At 34.5% G+C, this 16223-nt stretch overlaps 1 protein-coding gene across 1 annotated transcript in view; it reads left to right on the top strand.

Annotated features, from left to right (window-relative positions):
* Positions 1 to 16223, top strand: part of LOC115443018 (RNA-binding protein fusilli) — a 173842-nt gene that overhangs the window by 104669 nt on the left and 52950 nt on the right. Inside the window, 4 exon segments of the mRNA XM_037441051.1 lie at positions 3646 to 3713; positions 8317 to 8504; positions 9169 to 9258; positions 10067 to 10121. Coding sequence (XP_037296948.1) covers positions 3646 to 3713; positions 8317 to 8504; positions 9169 to 9258; positions 10067 to 10121 — 401 coding nt within the window.

Here is a 16223-nt window from a genome sequence, read left to right as displayed (position 1 = left end):
ATGTCCTTCTACATACTAAAATACACATCTCACAGCTTCTAAGGACGCGGGTCAATCAAGTTATTTATTCACCTTGAAAAATACATAACACAGCTCTGCATTGCACAGAAGTTTGTTCGTACAAACATAATAAATAAAAAATAGTAATAAAGATTTGTCGTTCGTAATAACTTCAGTTTTTACACACATAAATCGTATTCAATAACCAATAACAAAAGATGTTGTGCACTCGACAATCGGCATGTAATTTTCAATAATTATACGCGAATGAGCGACAAAAAACTGTTTATTATACGATGTTTATAGATACGGTTTTACCGCGCTTCTAATAATTATTGATTTTCGAATTTCGAACAGTTTTGTTTTTTGTTGTTTATGATTATTTTTCTTATTTATTTTCATGTTTACGGTAAAGGCAAAAGAATCTGCCCGTACAGCTACGTCGACTTTTTTTTTTTGAGATTGAGCCCGCGGTTTCTTTGACAGGAATGACGGTATTGCAAAATAAAAATACACACACATTCTCAAGTTTTTTTTTCTTCGAAGGCATAGGCAGAGGTGCAACTGGTACACCCAGTTCCGCTGTGTGTATGCCGTCCCATGATGTGATAGGGGGCGAGCCTATCTCTATATCGGGTACCAATTCCAGACTCCGAGCTGATACTGAGTAAAAAACCCAATATCACTTTGCCTGAACCTGAGATCTTAGCACTGCAGTGGTGCCGTAATACAACTAAGCCACCGAGTCAGTCATTATATTTATGCTGTATCACTCCAAAAAAATCGGCAACTGTTAATGCAATTTGGCGCCAAAAATATTGACTGATAATTATAGCACTTACATTTATAATTTATTAATTCGGCACTATACGAGGCCGATTTTTTAAACAATTAAAAAATACATTAATCAGATATAAAGGTTTAATGCGTTTTATCTAGTTGTAATTTATGTTTTATTAAGGTTAAAGGTCATGTAAATTCCGCGTGCCGACTGTAACTGACTGTAAACTGAGGAAGTTTTATAAACATTATATAACTATGCTACTATAATTTGGCGGCGACTTTGAACAGTTAACAATAATTTACACATACAATTTAACCATTAAAGTTTCATCACGACTAAATTGTATTCATCGGTACAATGTATCTAATATCAAATCATTGTTTTGTTAATTTCTTCCTGGCATCCATTTATTAGTTAGTAAATAAAAATCAATTTTCTTCCTTTATAAAATTAATAATTTTCAAACACAAATAAACTTATATTTCATTTTTTTATTTATAGCTATCAGTTTTATTATATAAACTAATATTATAAAGGAAAGATTTGATTTTTTGTTCGTTTGCTTGTAATGGATAAACTAAAAAAACACTCAACCGATTTCGAAAATTCTTTCACTAATATAAAGCTACATTACCTTGGAGTGTTATAGACTACTTTTTATACCGGGAATGCGCGTTAACGCGAACGAAGCCGCGAACAAGAGCTAGTTATAAGCTGACTAGAAAAAAATGCCTGTTTTGGGGACGCCACTTATCTTCTCGTGTTTAAGGTAACGTTGTCATTACAAGGAATTAGTTGCATATTTTACAACATGGCGAGGTTTTTTATTTACCTGGTCAGGTTGTTAAAGAAATCTGATAGAATCTCGCAGAACCTATGAAGTCGGTGTCAAAATATTCTACTACGCATTACCGATCACGTGACAATGAAACATAATAAATATGTTAAATATCTCTACCATTAATTACTTTATAATTGAGTTTGAATGATGTCTTTAAATAATTGTAACGTATCGAAGTCTACTGACCCGAGAATAATGAATGTCATCAACCTATTTATCATAATTTTGGCACGTGCCTTATATATATAATAAAAACAATATCTTCAAGGTTTAATGGAATTTGTTACTCTAAACATAGAATCGTGTCGATGCTTGAAAGGCAATCTAAGCGACAAATATACCGAAAATGAATATAAATATTTTGAATCGCCATTTTTTTCTGCATCGTTTGATCTAGGTTTTGTAGGTCTAGGAAAAATTTAATAACATTGGACTATATATTTATAAAATTAAAAGTTGAATTGTTATGAATTTTCATATTAAAATCAAAACTTTAAAGCACTCTACTCAAAAATTTACTGATTGTCGCTTAGATAGCGTCGATGTTATATAATTCAAATTGTACTAAAGTTAATAGGACTTTGTAAAAGTGAGCAAGCGATACGTATTAATAAACGTTGTAAAGGGCACTGGATGCGAGCCATTTATTATTAATCGGTGGTAGGATATATTTTATATCCGCCCGGATAGCGACCACCGTACACAAGGTGTTAAAACCCGCCATAGTCCACGTAACTGTCGCGTTCCGGGATCAGCCTGTGTATATCTGGTTCTCAGAGGCAGCCTTAGGGGGAGGCGAACCATGCAACTACCCGGGGCCTGCGCAATGCCTTAGAGGACGTTTTTTACGATCTTACCAACGAAAATGTGAAACAGGGAAACTGTTTTTGCTTTCGCCTGGGGCCTCGCGTCGTTCAGGCCGCCACTGCTGGTTCTAATAGGCATAATTGTGTCGACTGTCGAGGGGTAATCATCTCTCGTTAATAAACATTCTATTGGACTCCACTCCACTTATTAGACTTTAAAGTTCACTTTGCCGTATAAGAAAAAGTCGATCTGGAAATCTTTGTGAGAGGCCCATGTTCAGCAGTGGACATCCTGCGATATGTATTAAACAATCAGACACAAGTCGATACACAACTAAACCTCTATTAAATGAGAGCCTGACACCTCAAGATCGCAATAATTAGAACGTAAAGGCAAACTCAACTGACCTAATGCACGTTTTGACGTCGTAATTGTAAGCTGATGTTCTTAGCCAATGTCACCTTATCCACTCATCTTGTAATCACAATGGGTCTCTTGACAATGTTCGTTTATCTTTTTTCCCATAGATGTTTTCATTGAAATACGGTGTTATAAAAGGAGGTTAGGAAACTTATAATTCTTTAGCTGTTACATTGTGCTTGATGGATTCTTAGATTAAAGTAAAAAAATGCTTTTTAGTGTTACCATTATAATGAAATTGAGTGTGAAGCAATTTAGTTCGCTGTCAGTCTATTAAATTAAAAGCAGATTAATTATTCTAATTAGTTTTTGTTTATATCTCCGAGCCTTAAAAACTATTCTATCTGTACATATTGTAAAACAAAGTCCGCTTTTCTGTCTGTATGTTAGCGAGTTTCTCAAAATCTGAACGGATTTTTATGAAATTAGGTATGGACATTGTTTAAATCCCTGGGAAGGTTATAGGCTACTTTTTATCCCGGGAAAATATATAGCGGGACTTTTCTCCCGGAAAACTTCGTCACACGAGCGAAGCCGCGAGCAAAAGCTAGTTGACAATACAAACATTTGGCAAGTATTAGCTTTTAATAAAACATAAAGATTTTTTTACATATTTCTACAATATGCTATCTTTACTTGAGTTATATACAATTTTTTAGAATATGGATATCGTTTCATTAATTTCATTATGAATGGCACTTAAATTGTTGATTTCGCGCATCTCCTAATGTACTCATAATTTTAATTTGCAACAAACACTTTAACATAGATTTAATAAGGAATATTTTGGTAGTAAAAAATCCAGGTGGACCCGCACTCGCCTCTCTTCAGACTCGTCACAGACGGACAACCTCCGCTCAGGTAAACATCCGCTAAATATATTATTAAAACCATTACGCTCTGAACCTATATTGAACCCTCTTCTGTGACGTACCAGGCTTTGGAATAGTTTGCATTAGCTTGTGCTCATGCCTTCCTATAATTCTGGGTCATTTTGCCGTAGATTGAAGAAGCATTTCAGTAGACCGGAATGATTCTGTCGAATACCGTGAAATAGTCGTCGGTCGTATCGTTCACCATCAGGCGAACGGCAAGCTCGTCAGAAATAAAATAAAATATGAATATGTAACATTGGCCGCAGGTCAATGATTTATTATTAAAATATCTCGATATTATTCCCATTATTTATGAGCAGTTACCATTCGTCGAACGAATATATGTATAATAACAATTGTAAATAATAAACAGGTATTGAACAAAATTTTGTCTTGATACCAATCTGTATCCGGTGAAGTGCACGGGTTAAACATGTTTCCATTGTGAACGGACGGGCGGGAATTTTATAAAAATACGTTGAACTAGACAACCCACAAATATGATAGAACATTTTGCTTCCAGATTCCGAAAATGGTCAGTATAAAAAAAATCTTAAGTTCTACGCGTCCCGCAAATGCAATCTAGCACCTCGGAATTAAGTAGTATGATAATATTCGAGAATAAAGCATTGTTTGCATTTTTTTTTACAAATAGTTTTTGCTCTCGGCTCCCCCTCTGTGAAAAAGTCTCTCTTCATATTTTGTCGGAAAAAATGCCTATAACACTCGGGAGTAATGTAGCTTTATTAATGAAAAATTTTTCAATATCAGTTCAGTAGTTCCAGAGATTATCGCGTTCAAATAAATAAGCTCTTCTTTATATATTAGCATGGAGTATAGATTATATTTTAAGGACATACAGTCAGCAATTTCAAATCGCCTTTGAACTTTTATGTCCGTACCAACGTATAAACTTCAGAGTTCACTTTATTTTAGATAAATTAATAAAAGGATTTTACATGTACTTTTTTGGCTGACGGCAACATGAAAATGTATAAGTGAGTTATACATCATATCTAAAACTAATGACTCCTTAATTTTTTTATTAATAGAAAGCTAAACGGTCTTTTAAAGATAGATTATATTTCCAAAAAAACATTCACGCAAGCAAAAGCTGTTGAATATTTCTACAACGGAAACACGTCCCGATTAAATCGTTCATGCATAATTTGTGTTTGTATCACAAATCAACGTGCGGGCAAAGGTCGATGCCAACTTCCTGTGATGAGATATATCAGGCCCTTTTAAAAGGGTAAACAGATTTTACTTTTAAAAATTTTAAAAAAGAAATTCAAATCTTATCATGTATTCTAGAAATACATAATATAACTATATTATGTTCATGCATTTGTCGAGTTGCTCAGCGAGCTATGGAGAGGACTATGCTTGATGTTTCTTTATATGATCGAATCAAAATATGGAGATCTGTAGAAGAACGAAATCCCACCGACATAGCCCATCCGTTTATCAAGCTGAAGAGCAGTGGGTAGGGCACATAGCTCGCAGAACTGATGGCTGATGGGGCAAGAAGGTTCTGGAATCGAGGCTACGTACTGGCAAACGCAGTGTCGGACGTCCACTCACGAGGTGGACAGAAGACCTCATTATAATCGCAGGAGGTCGCTGGATGCGGGCCGCTTACAATAGGTTGATCTGGAAATTTTTGGGCGAGGCCCATGTTCAACAGTGGATATCCAGCGGCTGATGATGATTTGTCGAGTCGATTGTAGTTTATGTATTTAAGTCCTAACAAGAACATTTGAAAGGGTAGTGCTATTTGTATTTCGTGGTAAGATTTAAGAATTGATCACTTCGTGTTATGGCTATTTCATGAATTTGCATCTGAAGCTGACCATATTGTTTCAACGTTAAAGTTTCGTGATATATCAATCCACGTTCGCCCACATGAGATATTAGAGGTTCAATAAAATAACCCAAGAAAAAAGGAACTTATATATTTTTTTTCTAACTACCAAAAATTGCTCATTGCAATTGGCTTGCAGTTTATCGATTTTTCATCTTCCATTTGCGCGTTATTATTGACCATATACGGCGGCGATAGCCTAGTTGGGCGTGGAACAGGCTGCCGCGACGAAAGTCCGCAGGTTCAAATCCCAAGGGCACACACCTCTGACTTTTCTAAAATTATTTGTGTATTCTTTGTGAATTACCACTTGAGTTAACGGTTAAGGAAAACATCGTGAGGAAAGCTGCATACCTGAAAAGTTCTCTATAGTCTACCAATCCGCACTAGGCCAGCGTGGTGGACTAAGGCCTAATCCCTCTAACTAGAAGAGGAGGCCCGTGCCTAGCAGTGGGACATATAGTACAGGGCTGATAGTATTATTATATTTACTTTTTTATAGGAGCAAATGCAAATTGTTTTTTTATTACTTCTAAATGGCGAGTATATTATTGCAAAATAGAACAGAACGGGTTATTTATCTTCTTGCATGGTGAGAAAAACTGTATATATTCGATGATTTCGATTTGCAATTCTTATGCACCTGTCAATAACAAGTAACTGCCATTTTTCACACAAACTAGAAAGATTGAATACGAATGTGACTAATTTCAAGGCCTCGAACTAATTTAGATGTCAATCCATTTCGTATGTTTACGATTTTCCTCATGTGCATCGAACAAAGTTTGTCACGATTTCTTTCAAAACAAATAATTTATGTGCTGAATACAAGTGGTTGGTCTCTCATGTGAGAGTCCGCCTGGGTAGGTACCACCGCAATGTCTATTTCTGCCGCCAAACAGCAGTGTGTAGTTACTGTTGTGTTCCGGTTTGAAGGACATTGTAGCCAGTGTAACTACTGGACATAATGAGACGTAACATCTCACGTCTCAGGATGGCGAGCGCAGTGGAATACCAAACAATACTTTGTTACTCCAGGTGTTGGATGGTATTTCTTCTGTTTATGGGTGGTTATATCGCTTACCATCAGGCGAACGGCGAACTCGTCTCGTCATTCAAAGCAATAAAAAAAATACAGTGTACATGTACATATTGGTGTTTTATCAAAAATATTAGCATAGAGTATCGCATAGGGGGGGTCCACTATTTGATACGTAATTCGCCCCCTGTTACAAGTGTTAGGTAAAGATGGAGTCTCGCCATATTTTATTTTGGGCGTGCAAGATTGTTGTGGCCGACAATAACATTAAATATAAGGGCAGTACATACATCGTATGCATCGTATGCAGTATACATTGCATCAGTTATTACTTCGATTACATTATATTATTACATTACTTTCATTCCCTATACTTGAGATTAAAATTCATTATCGTATCTCATGCTTTGCTATTGATGGAAGTGGACAGTCATTATTTCCACCTCTTCCCTATATTTCTATTTGATTAATTTCGTTGCGGGATAATGACAAATTAGTTTTCCCTGAGACTCGCCGAGCTTTACTCCTCGGTGTCATAAAATGCGTGCCACTGCTGATCCTGGCTTACAGGAGTTGTAGTGTTGGGTGTGAGGGCGGAAAACTCTTCACGTAAATGAAATAAAACCAATCTTACTTATAAACTTGTTTGAGCGTTAAGAGGTGGTTAAGAATTGCTTAAATAGCTGTTAAAAACATCAACGGTTCCTAGTCTAAACCTTATTAAGAGGCAAGATGCCGGGTTTTGACTTACAGCTGATCGAGTAAATTTGTGTTTAACTAAACATAGCTTTGCGCAATATTTATAAATAAGACAGAACATGTTTTATACATATATGAATGCATAGTGAATTAGGCGTATTTAAATAATATAAAATTACTTTTTGCGTAATTTCTGCTGATTTGAAATAACATGATTATGTAGTTGTTCAAACTCTAGTCACGTCTTAGATATATCTAATTCGTATTTAGTAACATTATTTTGACGATAGTTATTAAAAAAAAAGACAATTTAAAGCTATTATGGTAATATTTAGTTTTAGTAATAAAACAAATTGTTTTTTATACAAGCGGCAAACGAATACACGGTTCACCTGATGCTAAATGATCATCGCAACCCATGAACATCGGCAACCAGGCGGCGTAGAGGGGAATTGGGGATACGCTCTTTTTTAAGGTCGCCATGTCGTATCTGCTTGGAATTGCTGTTCGTAAAATCAGTTCATACCGTTCTATTTTATTCAGCTCTATTTGTTTACAATGTGAACATATATACGATCGCCTGTTGTTAAACAATGAGCAAAATTTAAATAATACTATTTATTTTATCCCTGTACTGCTTACAGTATAAATAAAAACAATCCCCCTTATTAAGATACAACAATATTAGCCAATCACAGCGGCCCTATGTCTATGCACTGCGACGGTTGGCAGGCCGTCAGCACTGAGAAACATACTTGTTATCACAGCTTTACTCAGTCCAGAGATGATAAATTTCTATTAATAAGAGGGAATGTCTTTACCTACTGTAGCGAATATTTTGTACGTCGTACTTTCACATATCAGTGTTGTTTATATTGCTATGTTCATCACGATGAACCTGGCCTGTTAATATACGATGTGGCATTGTTAATAAATAAATAACTAATATTGTTTTAAGTAAATAACGTTTTTTTTCTTTTTTTCCAGACAATGCCTTCACCCCGAGGCGTGCAGCAAGGAGCTGACGCTGCCTGCGTACTACGCGCGCTTCCACGACCTGAGGAAGGAGTACGTGCGCACGTACACATTGCGCGCGGTGGCGCCGCCTCGTGCGCAAGCGCCGCCGCCGCCTCCGCCTCCCGACCACCCTACCTCGCTGTTGGATATGCTCAACTGTATCCTTTTAAAATATAATATAATATTTTCATACTTCATAGGTACTCCTTAGTAGTAGAGGCTCTTGTCCAGAAGAATTTATTGGAGATAGTACCCCCCTCAACCCCTCTTAGTAGTAGTCCGTTCTCACCATTGAGACAGTAATAATACAAGAGTAGAAAGAAGAGGAAGACTTTACTAGCTTATGCTCACTGCTTCGCCCATTGTCAATTTATTCGAGGATAGCAGTAGCCTATGTCGTTCCCAGGATTCCAAACTATCTCCATACCATTACTGAAATTGGTTCAGTGGTTCAGTCGTAAGAGCATAAAATAGATAAATTTACTGTCGCGTCTATAAGTATGTATTGAAAATACCATTTGGTATCTTATCTATATTTTATTAAGACTTCATGATATCAAATTTGAGCAATTTACGTAACAATAACTCTCACATCTGTCCTAATAAAGAGTTAATGACTTCGATAGAGTATTGTATAAACCTCTGGAATCACTGAAACAATTCTTTCACCGAAAAATTGCTTTAAAATCAAAATATTAATTAAAAAATGATTATTCACCAATAAAGTGGTTTCAAATCAACTAAAAAATAATTACTACTATTTCTAATTTTAGATTAAATATTATAAAGCCTAAAACAATAATATTCCTTATCGTATCAAAGATTTAGGTATAACTCCGTACGCTGGAGAGAATTTTTACGCAGCTGAAGTTAAAGACATGACCAGCATAATACAAAGGATAATATCAGACGGTAAGTTGAAGTCACATATTTACGTAGAGAATGCTTTTTGGTTTTGTCTAATACGATTTCAAAAACAATATTAATTTTCAATCCCATCCGGAGAATAACCAATCAAAATGAAATTATAAATGAACTGCTCTAAACAGCAATAAAAAACAATTGTAATTTTTCTCTTTTCTGTGTATCATGTACTGTAGTTAATACCAAACTGATTTTAAAAAGAGCACCACTAGAGTTTCTTGCCCGTTCTCCTCTGGTGAAAACTGCTTTCCGAACTGGTGGTAGAGTTAATATTGACAGAATCTAAATAATGTATAACATTTTACAGGTTCAAATAAATTATTTCATTTCATTTAATTTTAAATTATGCATTTGGGAGCATGTTAAAAAAACCTTTATCTAAGGGATCCATTTTTGTGATTGAACGAAAAAGTCGATTGGGACCCATTATCAGAATGATATCAATTTCAGACAAAAAAAATCTTATTTATTAAATGTCAAGCAAGCTTTATTCTGATTGGATATTTTCACGAGCGAACCGACGATAGAGAAAAACATCGTTTTTTTAAATATGCCGCAAGTTGTATGCGTATGCGCAGTTTTTTATGAATGGTTATTTTCACATGGTCATTTGTAATATGTAATAAATTACTAATTACGTAATGAATAAACTTAAGATTCCGGAAACATATTGCCAATAATATTAACATTAGACTATACCAACTTACAAATATTATTTCATTTATCTAGTACAAGAAGTACGAAGCCATAAAATAGATTAAATACAAAAACATATTAAGTATTCGTTTCTTTACAGGTTTCCGGTTAGAACTGCCAGAGACCGTGGACTTAGTTTTAGAAACAGGAATATGGTAAGCATTTGTATTATTACTACTTATATTTCTAATATTTAGAATGAACACACATTCATAAGTAAACAAATTCTAAAAAACTATTTTACGCCTGATAAAAATACACGAGCAACAAAAAGTTGTCACCGAAATATAACATTGCTGATGTGCTACAATTTTTTCTCACTCGTTCGGTAGATGGCGCTAGTTGTTTTAACAGTTGCAGAATTATTTTCTGCGAGTTGTGTCTTTATTGTAGGTACTTATAAAGATGACGAAAGCGTGTTCTTTACAGCTGTAGTCTGTAGGTATTATTCATCATTGATAATGGGTTATTCAATATTACGCATACAAAATCACGGAGAACATATTTTATTTACCACAGTTCCTACATTCTAATAGGTTATTCATACAAAATGAAAAGTCCTTTTTAATTTCCTGTTACAAAATAAATTTTTTTACAATATTTTGAGCTCTACAAATGTAGACGAAAGTCTAAAAAGCAAGCGTACTAAGTTTAGTTGGCTGAGAAAGGATCATAGTGTTATACCCGAGTAGAGAAAAAAATTTAAGTAACAAAGTTTGTTTTACACTCATCGATTTATGACTATAAAGAAATTAAACAATATAGTTAGTATGATTACGTAGTATTGAAATTGTCAGATTTCTTGCCTTAGTCGGCAATAAAATAAAAAATACTAGACTAAAAAACCATTAACGGTGATAAATGTATTTTTTTTTATTTATTTCTTTATGCCCGGGCCTCTTCTTGAAATAATACTTCTGCAATATAAATTCTATCTTAAATACTTACTAACAGTACCTTATTGCAAAAAACATAGTAGTCGTTGAGTCTAGAAAACTACAATAGAATTTGTGTATAGAGACATCGGTTATAGCAATGTACCGGTAATAGCGACAAAATGGCGAAGACTCGGCCAAAGCTCTATATAAAAAAATAACCTGCTTATTACAGCTATTGGATATAGCGTACAGATTCGACTGTCCCTTCAATGTTACAATGTTTATGTTAATATAAAAAAAAAATGCTTATTACAACTATCGGATATAGCGTACAGATTCGATTGTCTCTTCAATGTTACAATGTTTATGTCAATGTAAAAAATGATCTGCTTATTACAACTATCGGATATAGCGTACAGATTCGATTGTCCCTTCAATGTTACAACCGGTTTTGACCAAGCAAGCTTCGATGCTGCTTGGTCTTTCAGCTCATACTTTGTATATTTCCTGCCCGACCCTTGCGTAAGGAAGCTGGGTTACAACAAGGTCGGCGCCAGAGGACAAACGGACGATCTTTCGATAAACCGTGATCTTTACATGTTATCGTGTCGTGTCAATATCACGGCTGCTTGAATGGAATTTATTTGCCTTATAGAAATTAATTTAGAATTAATTGAGCATCGTAATACTGATTTTCACAAAAAGTAATAAGGACGTTTTATTTAAATACGTACGAGTTCTTATATTGTTATAATGCATATTATGATCATTGCAAATCGTGATTGTCAATAGATTCGACTTTTGTTATATACTAATGTGACATTGCGTTACTAAATGAAACTATATAGTAGAAATATGTCGGCTATTTTATTTTTTATATAGTTTAAATTTCGAATAGATAGCGCACCGTTTTGCTGAAGACATTGCCTTAACTGGAACTATAAAAAAAAAAAAAAACAATTTCACTTCCACATGCCATTATTATTAGTTAAATCTTGTAATCTTTTGCGAATTATTCTGGATCAACCCCGAATAATTCGCAAATAAAACCTTTTTAGTTGACAAAGTAAAGTAACTTTGTCGATTGACCTGTCTTACATGTTTGTTTACCCTGACTACTATCCTAACTTTGCCACTAATATGTTTTGACGAAATATACTTAATATTTAAGGTTGTTATCTTTTTTCATACATTTATCTGTAATAAACAGAGCGCAGTAGAATTTAATTACGTTAGTTGATTAGTTCTCGCAGTTGAAGAAAACGTAAATAAATAATAATCATGGATATTTCGGCCTTTAAAATTTAATATGACGAAATTTTAAAGGCAGAAATATCCATGATTATTAATTATTTTTACATTTTCTTTCAACTGCGAGAACTAATCTAACTAGACGTGAATTTAAATTCTTTACTTGCCAATACTTGTTTAGTTACCCAGATTAAAGCCGAAACAAAATGTATGAAAATGGACCTTGAGCTACCACCTTAAGGAAAAGATTACCAATATCGGTACATTTGTTGTTACAAGTATGATCCGGGACGCAGTTGCACTAGATTAATTCGTTATCTTGGCTTATTGATAATAAATAATCAGGTGCTATAGAATCACGCTGGACTTGCTTTTGAAGTGTAATTTATAAGGTAAAGGTACCCATGAAGGACTACCTAATTTTAAAATCTTCATAAAATTTTTATATAAAAAATATAAAGAAAAACTTTCATTAAATTGCAGCATATTACTACATATTATAAAACTAGCTTTTGCTCGTGGCTTTGCTCGCGTAAAAAAATCCGACATAAATGTCCCGTTTAAGATTTTTCACACACAGGAGTAATAGATTTATAAGTAAAAAAAAAACAAAATAGCTTAAGTATTTTTTAAGATTGATGCGTTTAAACAAATTAATAAACTTTTCAGCTTTATATATTAGTATAGATATAATAAAATAACTGATAAAATATCATAGTGTTATGCACAACACCAAACAAAAAAAAAAATATGGATGTTGTGCCCTCTTATATCTCCCCCGCACCTGGTTGATCTCCGTTGAGGTAGACCGCCGTAGCCAAAATTCGGCTAGGAGGGTTTAGTTTCCTTAGGAGAGCATTAAGATTTCAATATAGGGTTTAAATAGTCAAAAATGAAGAACTATTGTTTTGGTACACAATTGTTGAATATATTCGTAATAATAATATTGATCGACGCCTGCAATACGTGAAAGCCAATTGTAAGTCACATGCATTTTTCAACAGCGTATAACGGTTTCCTTCAAAATCCCTTCACGATTACAATAATTGAATATAAACACGACCGTATACGTTAGTAGTAACAATATTGATGGCCGGTTTTGCCCTTGATATAGTTCTTATTAGTTGTGTTTTACATTTGTAAGTTTTTATAAGTAAGTTACGTAGACTTACGGAAAATGAAATGATTTCATATGTTAAAATAACAAAGGTACTTACATGGGTGACTTAAAGTTTAAGCATAACTCACTTTACTAAGTTACTTATAGAAAACTTACGCGAGTAACTTACGAATGTAAAACTTACGAACATAGCACCTGTCCTTGTTTGGTCCGGAAGAATTCCGAGAAAGCATATATCACGTTGTTACTCAATCAACTCTATATGCGCAATATAATAAAAATACAGGACCGATTTATCACGAATGCAAATTATAAAAAAGGACTGAATGTAAATGACCTTACGGTTTAAGATAAAAAAACATAAGTCATGTATATTAGCTAACCGCCTTTATCTCATAATCAAAACATATTTCATACTAATATGCATTTGATAAATAAATCAGAAAAGATTTTATTTCCTTGATTTTATGTCCTTCAATAGCAATATTATTGTTTTCAAAATGTATTTTATTATATAGTACATACTGCGATGTGACTACAGCAATAAATGGTAAGTTAGGTACCGTTTAGAAGCCAAAGTAAGTGACTATAACATAAGTAAGTGGATTGTCATCTGGAGCAGGTGTTCCCAAAGTGTTTATGCCAGGCCACCCTGCTTAAAAAGAAATGACCACGACTCCCTTCTCTTCAATAGGCAATCAAGGGGTTCACCAAATATCCTAAATATATTTGTTACGCCTTCACACTTTTACTTGTCAAACCGGTGATCTTGATTTTGCATACATATTGCTAAGGATACAGAAGGAGATATGCTACGTTTTATATGGAAAATGGCTGTTTCTGAGACAGAAATTAACTCAAAAATCTTAACGCCTTCTTTTACATGCTGTAACGCTCTATAGGAGGAGCCCTACACTTTGAAAAGCAAGGGTCTAGAATATCAAAACGAGATTATCCTCGCCAGTCGCGAATGCCGAGTACGAAATACAACGGCAAGAACATACAGCATCACATTCTATATTACCTACATATAAAATGATTTAGTTGCATTACGTTTATAATTTTAAAGTGTGCTTTTTAAATTTTTTTTAGTTAATACTTCTGTATGTTGTCCGTGACTAATAAAATATCTTTCTTTTTTAAATATATACTGATCTTTAAATCTTTGTCTGTCCTTGTGCATTCAACTTTCCCACACGGAAACACAAGTTAGATGTCACATAATCGTGCTGAGAACGTACTAGAACTTAAACTGTCCAGAACAACTTTCTAAGAACTCTATCACGGTCATATCTGCCAATTGCGTCTAAAATGTCTGCTCATATGTAATTTAAATGTTTAATTAGACAGGAATTGGACATTCGTTTTGTTGTTAAGGTCCATTTTAAAGGGCCATGACATTTAAACTAATACTAGAACTGAGCTGAAATTGTTTTTATGGATATTTGTGAATTTTTGATACCATGTAGTTTAAAATGAGCCATATATATCTGCAGATAAGTTCATATTGGAGTGACAGTTCTGAAAGATTAGCAGGTGGTAGAATATATTTTATATCCACGGGTAGAGACCACCGTACACAAGGTTAAAACCCACCATAGTCAGTAGTGACCCATGTCAGTGTGTCGGGTTCCGGGATCAACCTGTGTGTATCCGGTTCCAATAGGCCGGCATAATTGTGTCGACTGTCGAGAGGTAATCATCTCTCGTCAGTGGATATTGTATTAGATCCCTCTCCCTTGTTACCAAAGTGCAGTGAGGTGACTTTACCATGACTATAAAATTTACAACACGTGTGTAGGACAGAGATGCTAATCGCCTTTTTGACCTTTCGACGCGTGGTAATTATTCAAACCGCGTGAAAACTTTCAAGCGGGCCAAGCCGTGCACTAAAGCTAGTATATAATAGGTGGTATATCAAAACACCTTCATTTGTCGTCACCCTCAATAATGGTAAGTGACTAAGACTCCAGACACAGTGACGCGTAGATCTATTTTATTTTAATGACATTTGCAAACGATTCCTTATGGATAACAAATGTTTCCGTATGAATGTGTTATATCGGTCATGGTCGAGAGGGCATTTAATTTTGCTCGTTTACTTGAGATATCTGAAGTATAATCTAAATCTTAAAACATAACATTTCTTCCCACTTTAGGATAAGAAATTCCTTCTCTTCCCTTTACCTCCCTAAATTGGACTTTATCTGTACCTGTAGCGTCGTGTGACGGGTCGGCCATTTCCCTACAATATGGTTGAGGCTGAAGACTGGCACATGCGTCATACTAGTGAATGGGTGCTGTTTGTCTGGACTGTTCTGCCCATTTCACTTACTATTACTAAGTACAGGATATATAAAAATTATATTTCCTGATTCCAGAGAGGGTTGTGCGCTCGCATGGAAATTTAAAATTAATCTTTTACCTCTTTTGCGAGCATATAAATGAACTGATCTAAACAACGATAAAAAACAATTTTATTTTTTCTTTGTATCGTGTACTTGTAGGTTATACTTTAAATTGATTATGAAAAGAGCAACTCCAGAGTATCTTTCGTAATTTTCATTAGATAGTAACATGGGTATAAGTGGCACAATTATTTGAATTCAAGCAACTCGCTGGTAGTCCCCCAAACTTCAAAATTAGAAATCAAGCTTGCCTTGATTGTTTACAAAGATTTTTTTTTATAAATCACTTGAGGGAGTCAAATTCTACAAGTTTTCTTGATGGTCTAAATCTCGCTTAAGCGAAATGTTTATTTGTTATAAACTGACGTGACGCAACAGTGAAATGGGACTCTACCGACCCTGCCAATGAATGTGTTGAGCGACACATTATACTTGCAATATCTTGTTAAAACCTATATATAAATCTGTCGAAGTTTATCAAAAATATCTGCTTACGATAATACACTAATGAAGGATAAACACCACGATAATTATCAAAATAATCTCATAAATGATGATTGAGTAAAAGATATACTTAAGTCCTTGGCTAGTTGTTATTGG

The sequence above is a fragment of the Manduca sexta genome, chromosome 4, assembly GCF_014839805.1.
Source record: "Manduca sexta isolate Smith_Timp_Sample1 chromosome 4, JHU_Msex_v1.0, whole genome shotgun sequence".
NCBI classification, from domain to species: Eukaryota; Metazoa; Arthropoda; class Insecta; order Lepidoptera; family Sphingidae; genus Manduca; species Manduca sexta.
The sequence above is the reverse complement of the archived record's forward strand: the minus strand, read 5'-3'. Positions and strand labels throughout refer to the sequence as shown.